The sequence below is a fragment of the Syngnathoides biaculeatus genome, chromosome 18 (genome assembly GCF_019802595.1).
Source record: "Syngnathoides biaculeatus isolate LvHL_M chromosome 18, ASM1980259v1, whole genome shotgun sequence".
In the NCBI taxonomy this organism is placed as follows: Eukaryota; Metazoa; Chordata; class Actinopteri; order Syngnathiformes; family Syngnathidae; genus Syngnathoides; species Syngnathoides biaculeatus.
The window spans coordinates 15,075,651-15,100,789 of record NC_084657.1 but is presented as its reverse complement, the minus strand read 5'-3'; the positions used below and the strand labels follow the sequence as shown (position 1 = coordinate 15,100,789).

Here is a 25,139-nt window from a genome sequence, read left to right as displayed (position 1 = left end):
GCACGGTTGGTCAGCTAGTAAAGTGTTGGTCTCACAGTTCTGACGACCCGGGTTCGATCCTGGCCCCGCCTGTGTGGAGTTTCTGCGAGCACTCCGGTTTCTCCCCGCATCCCAAAAACATGCAACAATAATTGGACATTCTAAATTGCCCCAAGGTGTGATTGTGAGTGCAACTGTTTGTCTCGATGTGCCCTGCAATTGGCTGGCAACCACTTCAGAGTGTACCCCGCCTCCTGCCCGTTGATAGCTGGGATAGGCTATTGCTCTCCCCGCGACCCTCCTGAGGATAAGCGGCAAAGAAAATGGATGGATATATTCCAAATTACAGAACAGTCAAGAAATAAAGTAATTGACATCTATCAGTCTGGAAAGGATTCCAAGAAGCCATTTCTAAAGCTTTAGAATTCTAGTGAACGACAGGGAGAACCATTATCCTCACATGGAGAAAAACATGGACCAGTGGTGATTCTTCCTAGCGCTTGATGAGAAAATCCTGAAAGGGAATATGCAGCCATCGGTTTGTGCCCTCAAGCTGACACACACTTGGCCTCTGCACCAGGATAACCATTCAAAACCCACCAGAAACTCAACTTCTGAATGACTTTCGAAAAACAAAATGAAGGTTTTGGAGTGACAGACTTAAATCTGATTGAAATGCAGCGGTATGACCTTAAAAAGGTTGTTCATGCTCAAAAATCCTTCATTTTTGCTAAATTCAAACAATTCTCAATGGAAGAATGGGCCAAAATATCTCTACAGAGATGTAGTTATGGAAAATCCTTGAGTTCAGTTGTTGCTGCTGAAGTTGGGCCCATTACTTTTTCCACACAGGACAAAGTAACTGAATAGTTTTTATCCTTAATAACTACAATCACCATTTAACAGCAAGTACACTTGGGTTATAAGTGTCTGATTCTTGCATTTGTTTGATGATCTTAAACATCAAAATGGGGAAACTACGCAAAACTATACGAATTTGAGAAGGAGTCCAATATCATTCGCTGTATAAAAGATGAAATACAGTCCTGAAAAATACAGGAAGATGTTGGAGGAGCTGCTTGGCTTTGTTAAAATACTTATTAATGTGCGTTTGTATTATTTCCCCGTCGTCTCGAGCTGAGACACCAAACAAGTGCAACGACGGAGGGGGGAACCATCTTGCACCTCCATAGAGGCTCCCCCCGCCCCCCTCCGATAGTATCTTTGCTTGGGGTTTGTGTGACTTGTAACGTGCCCTCCGCGGAGCCGCCGCCTCCTTCTCTTCGTCCTTCCTCCTCCCTTTTCGCCGTGCCAGTCCACACGTTCCGGACGGGAAACCCGCACACTGAGGTACGGAATTCGATACCCTAAAATGCCGGCGTCGCCCTTTACGTGCCCGTTGTGTGTCATACGTGTTAGCTTTTTAGCTTTAGCATTTGAAGTCGTTAGAGGTGAATGAAGCTCCGAGGCGAGGCCCGTAGTTAGCTTGGCGGCTAATGACTTACGATGCGGTCGTTTGTCACTTTCAGTCCACACGTATCACGCTAAATAGGACCAACAAAACTTAGTTTGCCGGGAATGGCACATTTTGACTTATTAACCACTAAGCATTTAGTAACTACTACAATTAAGCGATAAGGAGACGTTTGGCCGATGTCCACCTTGGAGGGTAGTAGCTAATGCTAATGCACATAAGAGTCACATCACCTCCGCTTTATTTGGGTCATTTGGCATGCCATACTTCATTCTACAAAAACCCAAATAAGCGTTTTATTAGAGTAGAGTAAAAGAGAGAAAACACATTTTGGGATGCTGTGGGTGAGTCATTGGCTTGAGCATGTCTGTCTGTCTCCATGGCATAGAAGCCCTTGGGACTTTTATGACAGTCAAGGATCTTACAAGCTTCTTATTTCACCTCAAGGCCTTTTGGCACACTGTGTAGCATGGCAAGGCAGATGGAGGCACAAGTTAAATCATTGTTTAACGAAGTCAAGAGTTGGATTTTGGCCATGGTGAGGCAATAACTGGAGGAAGAGGGTGCAGTTGTTGGCTAAAGGAGAGGTTTAAACCCAGGCAGGTAAAAGGTGGCTGTGCAGTATCATCGCTTTGGCCTCCCTCATTCACTGCTGATAATCGTGGAAGAACAGATTGCTGTTCAACCGTAGAAGCGGTCTACATTGTCCACATACCCGCTATCAAAAATATGTGTTAATGTTATCAAGTACCTTGCGTGACTGTTGAAGTGCGAAAACTGCGGTGCTGTCATCATTCTTCATGTTGAACTGTGAAAGAGCTTGCTCAAAAGTGACATTTATATTGATTCTACACAGCGCATAGAGAGTCAGCTTTTTACGCAAGTTATTATGTAAGGAAATCAAATTCAAACAACTAAAATGTGGAACGGAAAAGTTAAAGCTCAGAACCAAACCCATTAACATTCAAATGTGTTTGTGTCACAAAATGGGCTGAAGTTAGTTATTGATGTGGAAACTTTGTCGACCTTGGGAACACCACTTCTTCTCTTTCCATCAGTTTGTTGCAAATTTATACAGTTACAGTTTTACCCACAGTAGTTCCTGCAATAATTAATCGGATAACTCAAATAATTCAATTACAAAAAAAGCAGAATCTCCCTCTCTCTCGAAACTTGGCAGGGATAATTTCATTCAGCCTGACGTCACTACAGTCGCATACACCACGCTGTGTAGAAGTCGCCGCGATGGCGGCAAGACAAAGAACATATGGTTTGTGATCAATACATAGTTCCGTAATTTGTGATGATTACACACTTAATCAGGACAATACGAGTGTTCTGTAGCAGTGCATATACAATAACTAATCGTCACTATTGAATAAATTTAATTTTGATAGTTACAAGATAATGTCATGCCTCCGCAAGTGGTCATAGAGATACAGGTGACTGCTTTCAATTGCTTTATTAAACAAACGGAAAGGAAATGAACACATAGCACATACACTCGCACCCGGGCTGTCGGTGACCAAAACACAGACCCTATCACTCAACAACGCCAGTTAACAGGCAGTCTAGTCGACACACCCGATCATTTGACACCCACGGCACTCACCAGACGAGCCCACCTGCCGTTTAAAGCCATCAACACACAAATCCAAGAGAGCACCGTTGAATGTGAGGATGGGGACAATGAGTGGAGAAAAAGCAAATGTAATTATTTGATAATGCAAAATAAGTCTTTACCCAATTATTCATTGGGATAATCGGTAGAACATAGAATTCAAAATGTATTTGATAGATTCAGTTAGAGTTTACAGTGAGATATGTTTTGAGTTCGACAGTACTGGTTGGGCCTCAATGAATTGCACCCCTTGTGGTGACTACACAACATGACTTCATTGAAATGATTGATAAAAAAAGCTGTTGAATAAACTCTTTCCTTCATTGTGTGCCTCCCTAACGCGTCACCTCATCCTGTTATTGCAGAACATGGCCGTACCTCCAACCTATGCTGACTTGGGAAAGTCTGCCCGGGATGTTTTCACCAAGGGATACGGTGAGCAGCAAGGCTTTGGTGCGAAATGACGTCTCTAGCTTCACTCTGGGACACTTAATTGTTTTTTTTCTCCACAGGCTTTGGGCTAATCAAGCTGGACTTAAAAACAAAGTCTGAGAATGGACTGGTAAAACTTTGGCACCTTGATTATCTTGCTCTGCCACCACAAACTGAGCGGACTTAAATATTTTATGCCGATTGGCTAATTCCTATACAGACGTTATCAATGTAGCGACTTTCACACGCTAAGATTTTTCCCCAATTTGCAGGAGTTCACCAGCACGGGCACGGCCAACACCGAGACCAGCAAGGTGGCCGGCTCACTGGAAACCAAGTACAAGTGGGCCGAGCACGGTCTGACCTTCACGGAGAAGTGGAACACCGACAACACGCTGGCCACTGAAATCACCATCGAGGACCAGGTGGGTGCAGAATAGATGGAGAGGTGGAACACTGACCTTAAGTTTATTATTGTTGTCGTATCCAAGTGAGCTTATCTTTGGTTTTGTGACGTTCTCTGCAGTTGGCCAAGGGTCTGAAGTTGACATTTGACTCCTCCTTCTCACCAAACACCGGGTAAGCTTATTTTAACAAGCCATTAAGATTTTATATTATTTGCATTTATTTGATATTTCCTGATATCTACATATATATGATTTGTATTTTGTTTTAATTTTTGCACATTATTTTTATTTATATTGATTATATTTTACCTCTAAATTTCGTTTTGCTTCATTTTTAATTGTTTCAGATTAACGCTGTAGGTTGATATATTTTTCAAAATGTTTTCACTTGATTGTTTTTTTTTTTTAAAATCAAAATAAATATATGTTCTGTATTATATAGTTATGATTTGGCTGTTATTTTTTAAAATAGTTTTATTTTGTATTTATAATACTTTTTATTCATTTCATTTATTTCAATTTTGGTTTGGATTTTGTTTTCATTTGTGTTTTATTTTTAGTGTATTTTTAAATAGTTTATAATTTATTTTAAAATGTTGAATGCACATATTTTTAGGGCTTATTTTTATTATTCTATTATTTTTCCATTTTATGTTTTTCTAAATTGCCCAGAAAGGTCAGTTTTAACTTGAGACTTCTTGTAGCAAAAAGGGCGGCAAGCTCAAGACAGCCTACAAGTGCGACCACATAAACCTGGGCTGCGACGTCAACTACGACATCAACGGCACGGCCGTGCACGGTGCCGGCGTGGTGGGCTTCGAGGGCTGGCTGGCCGGCTATCAGGTGACCTTCGAGGCTGGCCGCAACCGGATCACCCAGAGCAACTTTGCTGTCGGGTACAAGACGGACGAGTTCCAGCTGCATACCAACGTGTAAGGTTCAAAGATACTTTTTTATAAATGAACTAATGTGTGAATCAGACAACATTGCGGCTGTTTTTAGCATTTGGTATTGACGTGATTGTGATATCTACCAGAGGAGTCATATTGAGTTATACTGCTTGCTGGGTGCCTTGTAGTTATTTTTACATGGGTGGTGGGATTTAACACAGCGTCGGGGAACCGAGGTAGTTCCCCCATCAAAAAGAGAAGTCCCTTGACTGTAAGAGCAGGACACTTAATGCCATTCAGTGGGTGCGTGGGTGAATGGCCAAGTCGGCAAACAGCCTCCCCTACCCCCCATCGCCCAAGACCGTGCTGAGATCACGGCTAAGCCCCGTGTCTTGACAAGGTCACATGAGCGGATCCTGTTTGTACAACCACCTGTCACTTAAAGATAGTATTGCTTGTTAAGATCTTTACTTAAAATTCTGCCTCAATTACTCATTGCAGAAATGACGGCACAGAGTTTGGTGGCTCCATCTACCAGAAGGTGAATGAGCAGCTGGAGACGGCCGTCAATCTGGCCTGGACTGCTGGCAACAGCAACACCCGCTTTGGCATCGCAGCCAAGTACCAGATTGATCCCGACGCGTCTTTCTCCGTGAGTGGGGTCGCCCGCTTTCTTTGGCCATGTAGCCCCTGAAGGTAGTTTAATGTCTATCATGGGTAGACCCACAAAAACTCTCAAGAAGCCAGACCAGAAATGACACAGGAAGTCTGACATTTTGCTTTCAAGTTGCCATTTCAGAGTACTTTTAGCTTCTTCAATGGGCCCTTCAAATATAAACTTCTACTACAGATATTTGGTTGTTTGTAACCAAATTTAAGACAAGTTTACTAGACAGAGACAATATTAAATTGTGAAACATTTCCCGTAATTCCCGGCCTGCAGTACGCACCTGGTTATAACCTCACCCAGTACATTTGTAAAGAAATACCATTTGGTACATACATACGCCGCAGCTGTGTAAAAGCCGCAAGTTCCCACATTGAAACACGAGATATTTACAAAGGCGGTACAGAGTTTAACGCTAGCGACCCTGCGCTAATGCTAACGCCGAGCTAACAGTGCCGGTTAAAAAAAAAAACATGCTGGTAAAAATCACTGAGACATGGCAGTAATACGCTAGCGCAGCGCTTAACAGGGCTGGACCGGTAAAAGTCACTTCCTCGGCACATATATTCCACCGGTCTCACGCTTACCTTTTCCGCTCGAGTGCCGCCTTGCGGCCCTTAGGAAAAAAAAAAAAAAAATCACAAATTAGCCGCATCAACGCATAAACCGCAGGGTTGAAAGTGTGTGAAAAAAGTCGCGGCTTATAGGCCGGAAATGACGGGAAATTTTTGTCATTGCTTGTTGACGGAGCATACTGGGGAATTTGATGGTTCCCAAAAACAGGAAACGAAAAAGTCAGGTCACATTCCTTCTGGTAGAAATAATCAAGCTGTAATTACACCTTTTCTCATCCCAACATACTTTTTTCGACGTACTTGATTAATTCACATCTTCTCTCACAGGCCAAGGTTAACAACTCCAGCCTCATTGGTCTGGGATACACTCAGACTCTCAAGCCAGGTGAGAATGTTTATTTTTCTAAATAATACTCTCTAAACGAGCAGGTACTGAGTAACCCAAACTCAACTAAGACGGGACATTGTGTCTAAATGGAGAACAACTTTTTTTTTTTTTTTTTTTTTTTTTAAACGTTGACCCCTAAATGCCACATGCTTGGATGCGTAAATGCTGTCTGAATCTCGTAGTCCTTGTGCAGAATTTGTACTCACTGTGAATCTGCGTGTTCTGGTTCAGGCATCAAGCTGACGCTGTCCGCCCTCCTCGACGGCAAGAACATCAACGCCGGAGGCCACAAGCTGGGCCTCGGACTCGAGTTCCAGGCATAAGGCGTGCACGCACATCTCGCTGACGCCCCCTCCAGTCCACTCCCACTAATCCTCAATTTAAATTAAAAAAATTGAACCCTCACGACTCCCCCCATCCCATCCCAATACCTTGAGATGTGCCACATCTGGAGGCAAGCCAGTCACCCTCCCACCGCGAGTGGCGAAGGCCTCCCACTTTTAAAGGACCACTTTTAAGGGAATGTTTAATATTTGGACACGGCTGAGAACAAAGCAGGAAATTTTAAGTGTGTGGCTTTCAAGGGAACAAGTAGCTTTTGAGCACATCATTTTCAGTTGTGTGCGTGTCCATTGTGTAGCTGTTCAAAAAGAACAAAGCTCATTATGACACAAATAGCATTTCTTGCTGATGAGGACAAGATTGGATGGCTGCACACCCATAAACACGACACCCCAATGTGCACATTCTTTGTCTTGTCTTGTTTTATATATATATATATATATATATATATATAGGATAAGAAAATGTTATTTTATGACCACCCCCGTGTAGTGTTATCCACCTGTGAAGTCTTAAGAACCGCTTGATCAAAAATGGACACTTATGGATGAGAGTTACTGGATCGAAACAGGAAGTGGTGGTCTTCCACACAGGCTTAATCGTGTTATCGTGTTCCTGACGGTATTGTCATTTCCTGAATAAAGAACATCTCAAACAAAAAAAAAAAAATGGGCCTACTGTCTACATAACTGAGATCCAGACCTTCATTTTTGCAATCATATTGTGATTCAGTTATCGTATGATATGTTTGTGTGCCCTACACCTGACTGGTGACCAGTTCAGGGTGTAATCTGCCTCTCACCCGAAGTCAGCTAAAATAGGCTCCAGTGCACCGCAAGCCTAACAAGATAAATATTAAAAATGGATGGAGGCGGCACAGTGACCCAGCTGGTAAAGCGTTGGCCTCTCAGTTCTGAGGTCCCGGGTTCAATCCCGGAGCCGCCTGTGTGGAGTTTGCATGTTCTCCCCGTGCCTACGTGGGTTTGCTCCCACATCCCAAAAACATGCAACATTATTTGGATGCTCTAAATTGCCCATAGGTGTGATTGTGAGTGCGGCTGTTGTCTGTCTCCATGTGCCCTGCGATTGACTGGCGAACAGTTCAGGGTGTACCCTGCCTCCTGCCAGTTGACGGTCAGAATAGGCTCCAGCACTCCCTGCGACCCTCGTGTGGATAAGCGGCAAAGAAGATGGATGGATGATATATCACATTACTGATTTAACTGCGAAAACATAGAATTCTTTACAAACACCTCCAAAATGTATGGGATCATAACGGTTTTAGTATGTTTGAAGAAAACCAGTTCCAACATGTTGCAATAACAAACTATGAAAGAAAAATCCAACAATATCCACGGTTTTGTGTTCAAGCATTTTGAGCGATAATTTCTATCATTAAAAAAAACATTTATAATACATTGGAACAATGAATCGTTTTGTCATATATCCAGTGTAGCTCCAGGCATCACAGGACAGCAACTGTACAATAATCCATATACTTTAAGAAAATGATATGATACATCATGATGTCGATGTAGCAGAGGCAAAACTGACTTATCCAGGGATACCAATCACATTACTATGTAATAATTGTGCAATAATCCTGGTATCGGAAAAAAAACCCTTATACTGCACATTCCTGTTATAAAGAGGAAAAACTTGTATTAATATTCATATTTGGATTGATTAGCATAAAGTAGCCGATGACGTTGATACAGTACTTGTCATTGCAATAGCAATCCTCCTGTATCAAATTTAGTGTTTGAGTCACGTCCATGTATTTATAACATTGCACCAACCAAAATGTTTTACAAGTGACCAGACATTACGTCTCTATGAGTAAAAGCTCACTTTTTCCCCCCAAAAAATCTTTATTGAAATTTTCAGATAAAAACGTACATAGAGTCATACATAGGGAATTGGTCAGTATAACATTGTTTTGTGAGTAAAGTACAAAACAATACTAACAATAAACAAAACAAAAAGGATGATGCTTATGAAGCACAGTAGACTTTTCATTCATGTCCTATTAATGATAAGGCACTGTAAAATATTAAAAGGTATTATACTGGTCTAATATATATCAGTAGATACCGGTAAAAGAATTATTTTAAAGTATTCGTTTGCAATTAATATTTGAAAATTTGGAAGGCATTTGGAGATTCTCACTTGAAGTAAATTTTACCATTTAGTAAAATAAGATTAATCACATAGCCCAGAGCTTTATCACACACAAATCTTGTCATAATACCTTCCCTTTTTAAAATTCGATGACGACCTGTATGACGCATGACGTTTTACGTCACCAGTTTTTACGCCACTGCCCAAGCCACGCCCCTTCCTCAGCACAAATCAACATGGCGACGATGGAACGAATCAGGAAGAGTGGCTCTCTCTGCCTATTTGTCGTCTCCCTCCAATTTATGCTTTTCGGCGGCGTCTTGTCAGCTCCCCCGAACTTAACCTCGACAGGTAAACTCGTATACTTGTCACACGACGGCATTTTTTTAAGGAGTACTCTTGAATTTGCCATAATGCTACTTCGCTAGCCTGTCGCCGCTTTTCAATCGAGTCAGCTGATGCGATTGACAGCTGACAATCGGATGATTTTTGCCGTTATTATATATTTTTTTGCTTATAATTGTGTAGCAGTGCTACGTGCCCCAAAACAGAACGTCACCATGGCGCGTTTGGACATGTCACCCGTCGCCAGATAGTGCCACTCTTTGAGTCTATTACACCCCTATTACACTTCAGGTAAACAGTTGGCTTGAGCTAATCAGCGTCAATATTTTTGCTTACCTATGGTCAAATGCACGTTTAAATCCCAGAATTTTGGTCAAACCCCAACCAATGAACAAAACAAATTCCGGCAAATGAGACACTTTTATTATTTCATGTTTTTTTTTTTAAATGTTCTTGAACGCAATATAGCTATTCTACTGTATATGTAGTTTTAATCTATTCAACAGCATAGATGAGACAGTATTAGCTACTTTATTGTGTCCAACTTTGTGGTAATTATTCTCCAGTACCCATTATACTTATGTAGAATACAGACCTTTCATTTACCCAACTGCAGAGACTAGCGGGGACATTTATTAACACTTACCAACTTTGTGTTAAGCAGCAAACCTATTCTTCCATGTTATTTACTCATCTAATGTCCAGAGTTTATTTATCATTTTAACTGCAGCCGTAGGACTGAATCAATTTAATAACTTGAACAATTCAATTACAAATAAAACTTGAAGCAAAATGTCTGGAAGAATAAATAAAAGACAGAATATGCAAAGTGCGGGATCATGTCACATTTAAGAAGATGAAGTTAAATGTGTCTACTAAGCCGTGCATTCCATAGTAATAAATGTTTTTTTTTCTGCCCCGAGGGAAGTGTCCCTCAATGGGTAGCTAAAATGATTTGTTGTCTTCATCTGGATGGACTCACTTCGGATGTCCTCATAACGTGTCACAAATTAAACCCTTGGTTTGAAAAAAAAGAGTCTCTGAAGTTGGGCAAAAGCTATAAAATATCAGTCGCAGGAGTGGACTTTAAACGTCGCTCAGAAGAAAACATGATGTAATTTTTTTAATTGTTATTTCTAATTCTCGTTCCCCAATTTCGTGTTTGTCTGAGAGCCAAACTGACACAACAAGCTTACTAATAAAATAATGTGATACACCAAGCATGGGCATTTGGGATATTCGCAAAGCGAAGCAAATTTATTTGTATAGCGCATTTAATACACAAGGTAACTCAATGTGCTTTACATGATCAAAGGCATTTGAAAAACCAAGAGATAAAACATTTAAAATGGCATAAAAATGACAAACAAATATTAAAAAAAGACAATTAAAACCACATAGAGTGCACGTAATATGATCAAAAAGTGGATATATTCTAAAAAGCGTGAGAAAAAAGGAGCATTTTCAACTTTGATTTAAAAACATTCACACTTGGGGCTGACGTCACCTCTGTTGGCAACTTCTTCCATTTTTGTGCAGCGTAATAGCTAAATGCTGCTTCGCCGTGTTTGCTTAAGACTTTGCGCTCCACTATTTGACCTGAGTCACTTGATCTCAGAGCTCTACTGGGTTTGTATTCCGTAAGCATTTCTTTCATGTATTCAGGACCTAAATCGTTTAGTGATTTATAGACCAGTAGCAGAACATTAAAAGTTAACTAAACTGGTTTCTTTGGGGTAACTTGGAGTGCATTAGTTGACCAGAGGCAGTTTATTGGAAGTTATATTGTCAAATGTCCATCCATCTATTTTCTATTGATTATCTGAGGTTGGGTCGCTTGGGCAATAGGTTTAACAGGGATGGCCAGACTTCCTTCTCACCAGCTACTTCCTCCAGCTCTTCTGGGGGGGATCCCGAGGCGTTCACAGGTCAAGCGTGTCTTGGGTCATTCCCGGGGGTTTGGCATCAGGGAGGCGTCCGGTAGGCATTTGAATCAGAGGTCCCAGCCACCTCATCTGGCCCCTCTCAATGCGGAGGAGTAGCGGCTCGACACCGAGCCCCTCCCGGAAGTACCGAGGAGCTTCTCACCCTATCTCTAAGGTTGAATCTGGACATTCTGCGGAGGACTCTCATTTCAGCTGCTTGTATGCGGGATCTTGTTCTTTCGGTCATGACCCACAGCTCGTGCCTATAGGTGAGGGTAGTGTAGTGCAAACTGCTGTCGAGGAAGAGTTGTCAGATTTATTTATTTTTTTTAAATTTAATTATCAGTGTCTGGTAATCTACAGCTTTCACGTGTACCTAAAACCTTGAAATAAGACTGAGTCGTCTGCTTTTTTTCATACTCAACATGTATGTCGTATTGGAGTGGGTCCAACTAACACAGACAAATTCCTTGTGTGTTGTCACATAATTAGCCAGTAAGGGTGATTCTGATTGGTCCAGTACCTGGTATTGTTACTTTCCCATCCCTAGTTATTTTAATTAGGCTAACGGCTAAGATTTGAAAAGCTGCTGATTGTAACATTAAGAGAAAAAATGGACTTCTGCTATAACCCTATTACTAAATAGTATATCATTACAGTGTGCGGGAAGGTTTAGCCTTTCAATGCATGTAGTCATGAGATTCCATCATGCCACAAAGCCCTCCTGTTCACTGACTGTTTATGCTATGTGTATGAATGGATCCTTTTTGCCTCAAATCCCGGCGAAGGTTTCCTCCTGGGTGACGCCTCTACATGGGCTGATATTCATTAAAAAGCCCAAAACAAAAAAGTGTGTGGCAGTCACAGAGTGTATGAATGGAGGTTTGTGGTACTGGTAGATGACGAATACATGCCACTACCCAGACTGTGTGCCGTGTCGGACGTAACAAAATAAGTAAAATTAATTTTAGAATTACATCCCATTTTTAAGATTACGTTTCCACTGAACATAAATTGCCTGTATTCATGGAGTCTTGGCTTTTGGTGGATCAAGAAGTATAAAAAAACAACAGCATTGCAACATTGCAAATGTCGTATCACTTGCTCTTCCATCCATCCATTTTCTTAGCCGCTTACCCTCACAAGGGTCGCGGCGAGCGCCGGAGCCTATCCCAGCTGTCAACGGGCAGGAGGCGGGGTACACCCTGAAACCGGTTGCCAGGCAATCGCAGGGCACATCGAGACAAACAGCTGCACCAACAATCACATCTAGAGTGTCCCATTAATGTTGCATGTTTTTGGGATGTGGTAGGGAAACTGGAGAGCCCGGAGGAAACCCACGCAGGCACGGGGAGAACATGCAAACTCCACACAGGCGGGTCCAGGATTAAACCCGGGAACCTCAGAACTGTGAGGCCAATGCTTTCCAGCTGCGCCATCGTGCCACCAGGAAGGGCATCCGGCGTAAAAACTGCGCCAAACAAATATGAACGTTTCGTCTGAGATGACACGCTGTGGCGACCCCTAACGGGACAAGCTGAAAGAAACTTACTATAGTTATATATATATATATATATATATATATATATATATACACAGTCCATTATATCCAATGCTATTCTATTTTGTTTGTTGTTCAATCAAATATAATGCAGTATATGGGGAGCCTCAAAACGTTCCCCAATAAGAATCTTTGTCGTACATCCGTCGATGGACCGCAGGAGTCACCGACAGTAAATGATTGGCATATTTTTCAATTTAGTCACCTTAATTGATGTGCAGGTGGCCCTAACGTGAATGTTTGAGTCATATTTCATCTTTCTCCTCATAGATGCACCTACCAAGAACGCGAGTTTAGACTTGCCAGCGAAACCTCCCCCGATCACCATTTCCAAAAGTCCCGCTGGGACGGACACAAAAGATTTGACGACGCAAGACGAAGCCTTGCAGTCGCCCCACAACGCTACTTCTGACACGGCGCTTGTCCACTCTGACGCTCAGCAGACCAAACCTGTCCAAGCCCTTACCCCCAAAGTCAATCAGACGAATTTGAGTCAACCCGTGCCTAAGGACAACAGCGACAAATCTTTGGTGGTCATCGATTCCTCGGAAAACGTCCCCAAGCAAACGCACAATGAGACTAAAGGTCCCACGCTTCCGGTGGTTATGTCGTCACCCAGCACTCCTAAACCTCCAGAAACCACCACTGATTCCAAAATCCCTGAGCCCACCAAACCCGGTGCAGAGGAGACCACCGCCTTTGATGCTAAAACCTCCGAGGCGCAGACCGCGACCACCCTGCAGGAGTTGGAGTCAGACCTGCTTCAGCCCGCCGGCAAAGACGAGACGGCTCACGTGGAGTCTGAAGACGACGACGACGACTACGATGGGGACGATGACCAGGGGGCCTACGGTGACGGCTTGTATCCCTTGGAGGCCAACGAGGATGACGGCAAGGACCCGGACCAGAGGGAGATCCGACTGGAGACGCCTGACGTCAAGGAAGACGTCAGCTACAAACTACCTGGTGCCTACAACACGGAGGACGAGGACTCGCACTTCTTCTTCCACCTGGTAATCCTGGCTTTCCTGGTGGCCATCATCTACATCACTTACCACAACAAGAGGAAGGTCAGTGCCATCTTCTTCTCTCATTTAGCACGTTTGTGTCAAATCAATATTAGAATGAATCGGATTGCATCTTAATTGAATCGCATTGTAATTTTAGTCCATTGTATTCAATCACGTTGTAAATGGAGTGAAATGTATCAAAAACGTTGTTGAGGGATTTGTATCAAATCATATTGAAATAGGAGTTAATTATATCAAGCCTCATCGTAACCGAATCAAATTGAGTCGAATCAAATTTCAACTGGAGTTCAGCCATATGAAATTATTTCCCAATGATTTTTGATTGGAGCGTATTGAGTCAATTCGTAATTGAAGTATTGTAATTACAGTGAATCATATCAAATGACATTGTTATTGCTGTGAATCACATTTTTACATTATAATTGGATTTGTTTGGATAAAATTGTAACTGGAATGAATCGTATCACATCATAATTGGAGTGAATCGGATCATACCATGTCAGAATTCAGGGGACCTCAATAGAGTCACTTCATAATTAAATGAATCATACCACATTGTCATAGGAAGGGATTGTATTGAATCTCACTGAGATTGGAGTGAATTGTATCAAAACCCGGCATAATTGTAGAGATTCATATCTCATTATCATTGGAGGGAATCCCATCAAATCTCATTGTAATAGCCAAGAATCGTGTTGAATCTCTTTGGAATGTACTTTGTTTTGGAATCACTCTATTACATTCAATCGTTATCTGAATGAATTCTATTGCCACATTGTAACTGGAACTCAATTGCACCAAATCGCATCATAATTAGAGGCAAATGTATCAAAACACGTTGTTGAGGGATTGGTATCAAATCATATTGAAATAGGAGTTAATTATATCAAGCCTCATCGTAACTGAATCAAATCGAGTCAAATCAAATTTCAATTGGAGTTCAGCCATATGAAATTATTTCCCAACGATAGTTGATTGGAGCGCATTGAGTCAATTCGTAATTGAAGTATTATAATTACAGTGAATCATGTCAAATCACATTGTTATTGCTGTGAATCACATTCTTACTTTATAATTGGATTTGTTTGGGTAATATTGTAACTGGAATGAATCATAGCACATCGTAATTGGAGTGAATTGGACCATACCATGTCAGAATTCAGGGGACCTCATTGGAGTCACTTCATAATTAAATGAATCGTATCACATTGTCATAGGAAGGGATTGTATTAAATCACACTGAGATTGGAGTGAATTGTATCAAAACCCGTCATAATTGTAGAGATTCATATCTCATTATAATTGGAGGGAATCCCATCTAATCCCATTGTAACAGCCATGAATCGTGTTGAATCTCTTTGGAATGTACTTTGTTTTGGAATCAATCTATCGTGTTCAATCGTTTTCTGGACGAATTCTATTGCCACATTGTAACTGGAAGTCAATTGCACCAAATCGCATCAAAATTAGAGGAAATTGTTGCCATTCACGTTGTAATCGGATTGTAAATTGTTTATTGTATCAGGTCATGGTATCAATTGTGGTGGTATTTCTGTGCCTCCCGTCAGATCTTACTGTTGGTTCAGAGCCGCCGCTGGAAAGATAGCCTGTGCTCCCGCAACACGGTCGAGTACCACCGGCTGGACCAGAACGTCAACGAGGCCATGCCGTCCCTGAAGATGACGCGCGACTACATCTTCTGAGCCGTCGCGCTCGGAACTCACGGGCCGTGCGCCGTTGTTGGGTTGCCGTGTTTGTCCCCACTCTTTCCCTGTATAGTAACTTTTAATTTGAAATATATTTCTTGCACCTTTCCTTTTTTTGGCATTTCAATTTTTACAATGATGTTTATCTAAGTTCTCCTGGTCTCCACCTCATCCCCTTGTAGTTTGGATTTGTTCCGTGGGAGTTTTAACATTCCAACAAATGAAACGAGTTTTACTTTCACACAGGCATCCCCCCCCCCCCCCACGGTTCTGCACCCTCCCTCCCGCCCCCTACTGGCCAGATGCTGCCGTGCAGGACTCCTGGTTGGCCGCCTCTTTGTTTTATGACTTCGGTGAAGTCGCTGTCGATCACTGGCGTTCACTAAATATAATCTATTTTTTTCGGCAACACAGAATGCGCCCATATGTAAATTTGCAGCAAAATTCGAACAGAGACTCCCTTTGGACAAACTTCTGCCACTAATATGCAAATTTAAATTAAAAAAAAATCAAACTAAGTACAAGATTATGCAATTAGTGCTTTCACAATTTTCTACGTTGATGTTAAAAAATATAATAATGCTTTTCATTTTCTTTTAAAGCACACATAGAAATATAAATACCACAAATATCAATGTAAATAAAAAAAACTAAATACAAATGAAACAAACAAACTTGATACTATTACTTAAATAAAATGCAAAAAAAAGAGGTAAGGTATATAATATTTGTGAAATCAATGGGTTCCTCTTCTTCATTATGAGATTATGTTGTGTATCATTTTTACAAATATGTTTTCCTGTGATGGCCGCCTACTAGGTACGCATGCGAAATACGAATCGTTGCCTTCACTAATCTTTTCTTTTTTGGGGGGTAATTAATTTTATTGTCCAACAAAAAGCATCTAATCCACTTTTTTTTTTTTTTTTACTCATGACAATGTTTGTTTGATTTCATGCTATTGTTGGCCATGTTGATTGTGGCTACTACAACACCCTTTTCGTTGCCTTGTTGCCACACAATTACTTTCTCGAAAAATCACCCTTTCATGGCCTTTTTCTCTTTCTCTATATTGTTGAAAATATAAAGACACTTTAGTTGAACAGATGGGCAGATACTTTTTTTTTTGCACTGCAGAAGATCAACACTGCTCTTGCAATCAACTGTAGAATGACTTGATTTTGTCAATAAAGCACAAATGACGTCACGCATTGGAGCGTTTGTGTGTTGTCTGCCAGTTTTTGTCATCCATCCATTTTCTGAGCTATTTCTCCACACAAAGGTCGCACAAGTGCAGTCGCAGGGGACAAATGAACACCATCACTAAAGCCTGAATCGACCCCACGCTGCGTGCACCAAAGTCATGCTTGTTTTCGCCCCTTGGGGGCAGTGCTTCCACACAAAAGGATAAATCAGAGCGACCATTTTGGACGATGTGAAAAAATGTGTTGAACTGACCAAACAATCATTTGCTGTCCGTGTCGTAAAATCAAAACGGACAGGGAATTATTTTATATAAATAATAAATACAAAATAAATAAATACAAAACAAAAATTCACACCTTCCTTTGAGATGATATATATATATATATATTTTTTTTTTTAAACCAACCGGAAGTGTAGCTCCACGGTGACAGGTGGAAACTAATTTATCTCCGGAGCTTTTCAGATCGTATTTGAAAAAAAAAAAAAAATAATAATAATAATGCGTTTTTCACTTGCTTTTCAGACCTATGCCAATGACAAGACAATGGTTGCAATGACGAGAGAAGTATAACGAGGAATATCGACGAAAGCGGGATTAAGCAAAGGCAAACTAAGGTACCCATTTTGTCTAATATTAATAACTTTAGCAGAGTACTGCTCGCGGTTTTGAAAACTGATGACATTTCCATGACCTCAGAAGGACAACAAATGTGAGCGTACCGAAGACTTAAAAGCTTGTGGTTGGCCAAAATGTTTACTGCAAATCCCAGTTTGAATACACTTTATTTCAAATACACTTATTTCACTTGATGGTACGAAATTACGGAGGAGTCAATGGAGGATCTTCGTTTAGTAAAAAACAGACAAACAAACAGTGCTTTATGCTATCTTGGTGTCAAAGAACGATGTTGTAGTGAGCTGAGTGTTTAATTTACACAAAAGTAGTGGTTTGGTACCACCTTGTGGCATGCAAATTTTTTTTTTGGTGGTGGTTCAATAACTGGCACATTTCACTATTTGGAGTAGATTTCATTCCCTATAATTGAGGTGTAACGACTTGTTTGAAACCTTTGACACGAAATGTGCATTTCCGAGATGCAAATGTTCCGCTGAGGTCTTTGCTGAACTATCCAACTCAACATGACAAAAGATGGAGGGGACGCAACGTTACTCTTCAACCTACATGCCGTTTGAGAGCTCATTTTATGGTGTTAAATTGTTGAACACATTATTTTTTTTAAAGGATTGTGATTACAAACACATTTTGAGAAAATCAACATTTTATTTCCTCGAAAAGTGCCTATTTTCCACTTAACCAGTGGGAAAAATCCAAACATTTAAACGGCCGAGTTTTTTCCTTTGACTTGGGAGTAAAAAAATATCTACTGTCATCGATTTGGCTTTGTTGTAACCTTTTTAAGGACAGATATTTGAACACAAACTAGCAAAACATGTAGCCAGCATACGACAAAAACCCACAGCAAGAACAACTTATATTTCTGCAGTTAGTTATGAGCATCTCAATGTCTTTATGATACTGTCACGCAACGCACACATTAAAAGGGGCCATAGCATAAATTAAAACATGCAATTATGAGAGAAAAATAGCTCATTTACTATTTATTGAATTATGCTATTAGTTTTTTTTTTTATGAAGTACAATACTTTAGTGTGCTGTTTTTCTTATTACAAATATCTTCCAACCATTTTTTTGTTTTGTTTGTAGGGGTGGGGAAGCGAGAACAGATTATTGGCATTTCCACTAATATCAATGAGGATAGATGATTTGATACATTTTTAGTTACGAGTGTGGTCAGGGAAGTAACTCATCTGAAGGCAACACTGTATCTGTATTTTATTCATGGTTAACAGGCTGTGTCCATGACATTTTTCAACTAATCTATTTTTTGTGTGTGCCTAATTTTTCTGAGTGGAGTTTTCGGTAATTGGATTGTGGTCAACTTCTGGTCTGCTCTAGTTCAGATACTTGCCAAGATCTTTGTCAATGGGTGACCCTTCCCAGTGTTATAGCACCTCTTTAAAATTTCATCCATCCATTTTGTGAGCCGCTTATCCTCAGAGATGTCTTGGGAGTCTTGGAACCTATGCCAGCTGTCTTCAGGCAGGGGGTGAGGTACACTCTGAACTGGTTGGCTGCCAATTGTAGGCCACACATATACAAACAGCTACATGCGCTCACATTCTCACCTATGCGCGATTTAGAGTCTTCAATTAACCTAGCATGCATGTTTTGGGGATGTGGGAGGAAACCAGAGTGCCCGGAGAAAACCCACGCAGGCACGGAGAGAACATGCAAACTCCACTCAGGCGGGGCCAGGATCCGAAGCCCGGTCCTCAGGACTGTGAGGCCAATGCTTTCCAGCTGCGCCATATCTAATCTAGCTCTAATCAGTCCCTCACCGTGCCACCGCTTGAAAATCCATCTTCGTCCTTTTACAATTTTCCTTCCTTTGCAGAGCTATTGAACAAGATCTGCGGTGATTTGTGTCATTGTTCTCCCTCCTATTGTTTGTCCTCCTTGATGGCTGTCCCCCCCGTCTCGTCGTCGCATCATCATCATCAAGCGGTTTCATATGCCTGTCCTCTGCCGCCTCTCCCCGGCTTTGATCACCTGAATGTATGCGGCTATTTTTATTTTTAGCCACCTTTTGCATTGCATTTCACCGTCACCAGTCTGCGTCCCATCATCTTCTGGAGGGAAACGTTTTTATCTCCAATCCTGCCACGAGGGAGCTGTTGTTGAACGGAATTATGACAACGAGGCAGCAAGACAGTGATATTTTTATTAAATATATGCATATATATTTTCTGGAGCAAGATTTGATGGTCTCTAATAAGCTGCGATCATACTGTATATTTGTATTGTTGTTTTACCACAATAACTAATATCTAGTAGACTGCACAATTTCCATCTGTGTTCTCAACCAATTAACCGGCATGGTGGATCAGCTGGAAAGCGTTGGCCTCACAGTTCTGAGGACTCGTGTTTGATCCCGGCCCCGCCTGTGTGGAGTTTGCATGTTCTCCCCGTGCCTGCGTGGGTTTCTTCCGGGCACTCCGGTTTCTTCCCACATTCCCAAAACATTCAAGATTAATTGGAACACTCAAAATTGCCCCGAGGTGTGATTGATGGTGCGGCTGTTCGTTTCGATGTGCTCTGCGATTGGCTGACAACCAGTTCAGGGTGTACCCTGCTTCCTGCCCGTTGACAGCTGGGATAGGCTCCAGCACTCCTGCGACCCTTGTGAGGATAAGCGGCTAAGAAAATGGATGGATGGCTCCTGCACTGCAGATCTAAAATGAACTTGGGTGTTTTTTAGTTTTTAGTACCACTACTCCTGGATGTCTTTTCCACTCCTCTGTACTCAGTAGCATTAGCCACATTTTTACTCACTCCGGTCAGATGGGGGGAAAAAAAAGTACTGTAATTTCCGGCCTATAAGCCGCGGCTTTTTTCACACGCTTACAACCCTGTGGTTTATGTGGTGATGCGGCTCATTTGTGCATTCTTTCTAACAGCTGCCAGGCGGCACTCGAGTGGAAAATGTGGAATATATGTGCCGAGGAAGTGACTTTTACCGGTCCGGCCCTGTTGGCGCTGCGCTACCGTGTTACTGCGTGTCTCAGTGATTTTTACTGGTATGTTTTTTTTTTTGTTGTTTTTTTTTAACTGGCCCTGTTAGCTCGGCGTTAGCGTTAGCGCGGTGGCAGTAGCGTTAAGCTCTCTGTGTACCGTCTTTCTTTGTAAATATCTCGCGTTTCAATGTGGGCACTTGCGGCGTTTACACGGCTGCGGCGTATGTATGTACCAAATGGTATTTCCTTTTCAAATATACTGGTGAGGCTTATAACCAGGTGCGCTCTGTCGGCCAGGAATTACAGTAGTCAAATGACAAGACGTTGGCGTAAAGTTTCTGAGGAAATGGACGTCCAGTATAGTATATAGTATTACATTTGTTTAACTTAAAATGATAATTTTAAATTTGGTATCACTGTGAGCCAGCCCTTGCGTGGGCTATCAACACACTAAGAAATATTTAAAATTGTGAAACAATTTGCACGTCTCCTATATTGCGTAGCTTATGATGATGTTTTTATTGAATTAAAAAAGTGAGACGCGTCATTAATGTCAGGCGGGTACGCCTCCCTTCTTTTATGCTCCGTACTGAACCCTTTTACTCAGGCTCTGATGATGACACTGGCGCCGCCACAATGGAACAGAAGGCGCGGCGGATAAAGCCCGCAGTTGAAAAGAATCACACAGAAGGAAAGAAATGAAAAAGATGAAAGTGAGTTATTGATGCACAACACCATTTTGAGCCGTGAAATTGGAAACAAACAGGCGGCTTTACAGTCGCACAGTCGTTACACAGTTGTTTAGTGGCTAAATAAATGTCTTGAGACGCTGTTGTGCGGGCTTTTAAGCACTGATGGTGGGCTGATTGATCAAATATTGCTATCAATGGATATCATAATGTTATGCGGTATTATTAAAAATATTTACTTATTTCTCAAGCCACACCTTTAGGCAGTTTTTGTTGTTTTCTATATGGAGGTTGATATCGGGTGAATCCTAGCATCGGATTTGAAGTCAATTGATACTCGCACTGGTATTGCTACCGATTGATACCAATGTGATAAAATTGATACTTTCATGCTGTAGAGTCCCAAAAAAAAAGTTGATATTGTTTGTTTGCATTACTGTATTAGATACCAAATCATGCCACTGTGATGGGCACAGTACTTTAGTTTCTTTCGTGGGGTTTCAATTAATACATAAGGAAAGTTTAGTTATTTTTTTTCATCAATGTTTTTTTTTGTGAGAAATTGAGTGATGTACAATACATGCCTAGTATCAGATTGATACCAGTATCGATATCGATGTCAGTCGATACCAGTGTGATGAGGGTAATATTTTGGTTTCTGCCCTGCAGGTTCTTTCTTTGTAATTGAGGCTTTGGACAGGTTTAGTTATGTTGAGTAGATTATCTGGTATCAGATTGATACCAGCACTGTTATCAATATCAGTTGAAACCAGTGCAGTGAAATCCATAATTTAGTTTCATTTTATGATTCCATAAAAAAACTGAGGGGAAAAATTGTTTAATTACTGAATTTGTATCAGATCAATACGCACAGTCTACATCACAAGTGTCAAAGTCAAGGCTCGGGGGCCATATCTGGTCCGCCACGTGATTTTATGTGGCCCGTAAAGCCAAATCTAGAGTGTCAATTTCAATTGTTCGTGTAAAAATGTGTACAATTTTCATGCATCATAAATGATAAAGTTGAGCTATTACAGGCATTGTTGTCTTACCAAACATAAATAGTCGAAAACACATTACCCTTGATTTCTGATTCTAAAAGTAGATCATAAATTGATGATGCAAATACGATGAGATAATTAAATATTTGTATTGTTTCATAGTCATATTGGCACTCTGAGGGAAAACGGAACCACAATGTGGCCCACGAGAAAAATGAGTTTGACACCCCTGGTCTATACAGTCCAAAGAGGTGGGTACTTTTGCTGTGGTTTTCTCAGTACATATATACTAAGTTATTTTAGCATACTTGTATTGGATCGATAGTCAGTGGTATTCATATTGATCAATATTCGAGTAATAATACCATAACTTAAAGGTCAAGTGTTATCCCTGTAAACATTCTAATATAGATATTGTAATGAAAAACACATATAACATTATTCTTTCATTCATTCATTGTCTATATGAAAAAATAAATATTAGCGGGGAGCGCATCATCCATGTGCAAAGTTGCGGAAGTCTCTTTCGACATCCAAGTGGTCGCCATATTGGCTGCATCTTCTGTCCGTGACGTTGCACTGGGACATTTTCCATTGAAAACACGCTGTGCCACCTACTATGGGAGACAAACAAGCCCCTTTTTTTCGAAGAAGAGAAGATCTCACAACCGAGTGAAGTGACCGGGGCAATACTACCCTTTCGTTTCGAGCCATATTTAGATGATATGCGGATCACGGCCGATCCACCTCCGCACAGCAGTGGTAAAAATAATGCCGCATGCGAGCGACGAAGATGCTGCGGCCAAACCGCCTCCCCATCCGGTCCACCTCCGCGGCGGAGATGAGCCACCCCAGCCGAAGCTGTGCTGACAAGGCCAGCGCCGATCCACAAGGCTGGCTCGCCCTTGTCGACAAGGCCGGTGGCAATCCACAAGGCCTGCGGAGGCTTCAGCGGCTGCTGCACGGCAGCCGTCTGATGCGCACATTTAGCACCCCTGATTTATGGATTACGCCCCCCCAACTATTGTTGTTTTTTTGGAGCTGTATACAAACCTCCCTGTCATTTGGAACCCACAAAGCTCTCGGCCTTTGCACCCGTGCAATCCATTTTTGACGACGAAACGGGTCTTTTGGAAAAGTATGGAGAGCGAATCCATCCTCCCGAGTGTTTGAACAATATCCAGCAATACAACGAGCCAGACTTTTGGCTAACACGAAGGAACAACGAGCTACCTTCCAGCAGATAAAACTAGTAGAAACAGACGAAACCGCTACTGCCCTGTACATCACTACCTGCTTATTCTTGAAAACAAATCCCTCGAGAGGATTTTCATGGCGGGAGCTACAAAAAGCCATATACGTCAAAATCATGTTTTGTGGTGTGAAAAAAACGGATGGGTCTATACCGGCTGCTGTTTTTTTTTTCATTAATAACATACAAAAAATCATGTATTTCATGACAGTGGACCTTTAATTGATGTGGTTTCATCAAATTGGCGAATATTTCTTTTACGTCAACGCTTTGGAATCTTTCCTTATTGACTATATTGCTATTGGATGATTTTTTTTTCCCTTGAGATTCTGGCTTTAGGGAGGTTGAGACGGTACTTTTGGTGCTTTCACATGAACACCCCAGCTGTTGCCCGTGGACCACCCCACCGTTGGCTCCTCCAACTGAGTGATGCTAATAAGAGTGGACAGCGGGTGGAAGGGGAGTGCGCTAACAGCTGTGAGCTAGCGCTGGTACAGCCAGATATGTGTTACTCAGTAAATGACAAATTAAAATAGATATGTAGCAGAGCTGAATACGTGCCGGATATCCTGAAACATGGCAGTTTTAAACCAAAATGTCTCACTACCTGTGTGTTTCACAGTGTAGTTTCTTTGTTTGGGGTTTGTGCGTCATGTCATGGACATGCTTGCTGGGAAAAGTCTCAACTGTAATTGATGGTGCTGCTGCCTTTTTGGAGGGGCTCCAGCACATGTAGCAACGAAATCTCATGTTGGTAATTTGGGAAATGTTTCCCAAAAAGCATACGTCCCTCCCCCTCCTGCGCGACCGGTAGATTTACGAGCACTGCGATAAGTGTTCTCCGTGATGAATGGCCGCCTCCTGACGTCCTGCGGTCGGGTAAAAGGTGAGCGCAGGAATCACAAGTGGGAAAGACGTGAGGGGGACGTATTTTCATCTGTTTCTTGGGCGTGTGGCCGACGGAGAGGCAATCTTTCATCACTGGAATGCCACTCTAAACACCTCAAACATCTGACAAGGCCAAACACGTCTCCCAACTTGGTGACCTTGTTTAGTTAAAATATTCAAAACATCTCCCAGGTCGATGCAACATGCAAACGACCACAAAACCAAATTAACACAGATTTTGAATGACAGCATCTCTTTGTCAATAAAACATTGCATTTAGAATGAAGAGACTTTGGGCCACAACCATTTATACAGGTGAAGAAATGACAACAAATCTGCAGACTAATAGCATCAGAGAACAATGTAAGAAACTAATAAAAGATAAACTCATAGCATATTGAACAATGCAAATAGGCTAGTAAACCAAATAACTCATAGTTGAAAGATCAAAGCTTACCACAATTCCAAACTAAAGCTCAAACTGACACAAATGAGCTAAAGATCCAACTAAAAAACTGATAACTGCTAACCTACTAAAAATCATGACATTACAAACAAACTGATTCAGCAACAAACCGAAGTTCAAATTTAAATAAATTAAAAAAAATAATCTGGAAGAATGTGTAAAATCTCAAATTAACAAGAAAATGAAAAAATCTAACAAGCAAACTACAGACAGGGCTTTAACGCGACGATGCTAGCTAAAGTCGTCTTGTTCTTTGCATTCTTTTGGGGCATTTATCCCTCACATTATGCTCGGATACAGTCGATTTACAAAAAGTCAAAATCTTGTGTGGCGGGAAGCTCCCCCCCCCTTGCCAGACGTGTTTGCGTTTGTGACATTTACGAGATTACGTTGATCTTTGGCAAATCCTGTCATTCGCCCGAGTCCGCGCTTGTCAGGGTAAATCCGTCTTTTTCCGTCGAATGCGCGGCAACCTGCCTGACGTGGACATGCCTCCAGATGCGCGCCGTGACGAGCTAACGCGGCTAACGGGATTAAACACTTTTGAGCGCAGGTGGGCTAAAACTGCATCCTTGA

At 41.6% G+C, this 25,139-nt stretch overlaps 3 protein-coding genes across 3 annotated transcripts in view; all 3 read left to right on the top strand.

Annotated features, from left to right (window-relative positions):
* The first annotated feature begins 1,170 nt into the window (after positions 1-1,170).
* On the top strand, positions 1,171-7,219 carry vdac1 (voltage-dependent anion channel 1). The gene is made up of 9 exons (XM_061804029.1): positions 1,171-1,329; positions 3,440-3,509; positions 3,587-3,636; positions 3,779-3,931; positions 4,033-4,085; positions 4,618-4,845; positions 5,305-5,455; positions 6,373-6,430; positions 6,665-7,219. The coding sequence occupies exons 2-9, from the start codon at positions 3,443-3,445 to the stop codon at positions 6,754-6,756; spliced, it is 852 nt and encodes a 283-aa protein (XP_061660013.1). The 5' UTR covers positions 1,171-1,329; positions 3,440-3,442; the 3' UTR covers positions 6,757-7,219.
* A 1,890-nt stretch (positions 7,220-9,109) lies between these two features.
* c18h5orf15 (chromosome 18 C5orf15 homolog) lies at positions 9,110-16,671 on the top strand. The gene is made up of 3 exons (XM_061804359.1): positions 9,110-9,247; positions 12,998-13,797; positions 15,327-16,671. Exons 1-3 carry the CDS (start codon positions 9,133-9,135, stop codon positions 15,459-15,461), a joined length of 1,050 nt encoding a protein of 349 aa, XP_061660343.1. The 5' UTR covers positions 9,110-9,132; the 3' UTR covers positions 15,462-16,671.
* Positions 16,672-17,078: 407 nt separating this feature from the next.
* Positions 17,079-25,139, top strand: part of fstl4 (follistatin-like 4) — a 167,412-nt gene continuing 159,351 nt past the window's right edge. The window contains exons 1-2 of the mRNA XM_061803890.1: positions 17,079-17,101; positions 17,194-17,285. The gene's annotated coding sequence lies outside the window, so the exon portion shown is untranslated. The remainder of the gene's footprint in view (positions 17,102-17,193; positions 17,286-25,139) is intronic.

Coding starts and splice junctions, on each gene's coding strand:
- c18h5orf15 (XM_061804359.1), top strand. CDS start 9,133: ATGGCGACGATGGAACGAATCAGGAAGAGTGGCTCTCTCTGCCTATTT. Junction 9,248..12,997: donor CCCGAACTTAACCTCGACAG/GTAAACTCGTAT, acceptor TTCTCCTCATAG/ATGCACCTACCAAGAACGCG. Junction 13,798..15,326: donor CTTACCACAACAAGAGGAAG/GTCAGTGCCATC, acceptor GCCTCCCGTCAG/ATCTTACTGTTGGTTCAGAG.
- vdac1 (XM_061804029.1), top strand. CDS start 3,443: ATGGCCGTACCTCCAACCTATGCTGACTTGGGAAAGTCTGCCCGGGAT. Junction 3,510..3,586: donor TGTTTTCACCAAGGGATACG/GTGAGCAGCAAG, acceptor TTTTCTCCACAG/GCTTTGGGCTAATCAAGCTG. Junction 3,637..3,778: donor CAAAGTCTGAGAATGGACTG/GTAAAACTTTGG, acceptor CCCAATTTGCAG/GAGTTCACCAGCACGGGCAC.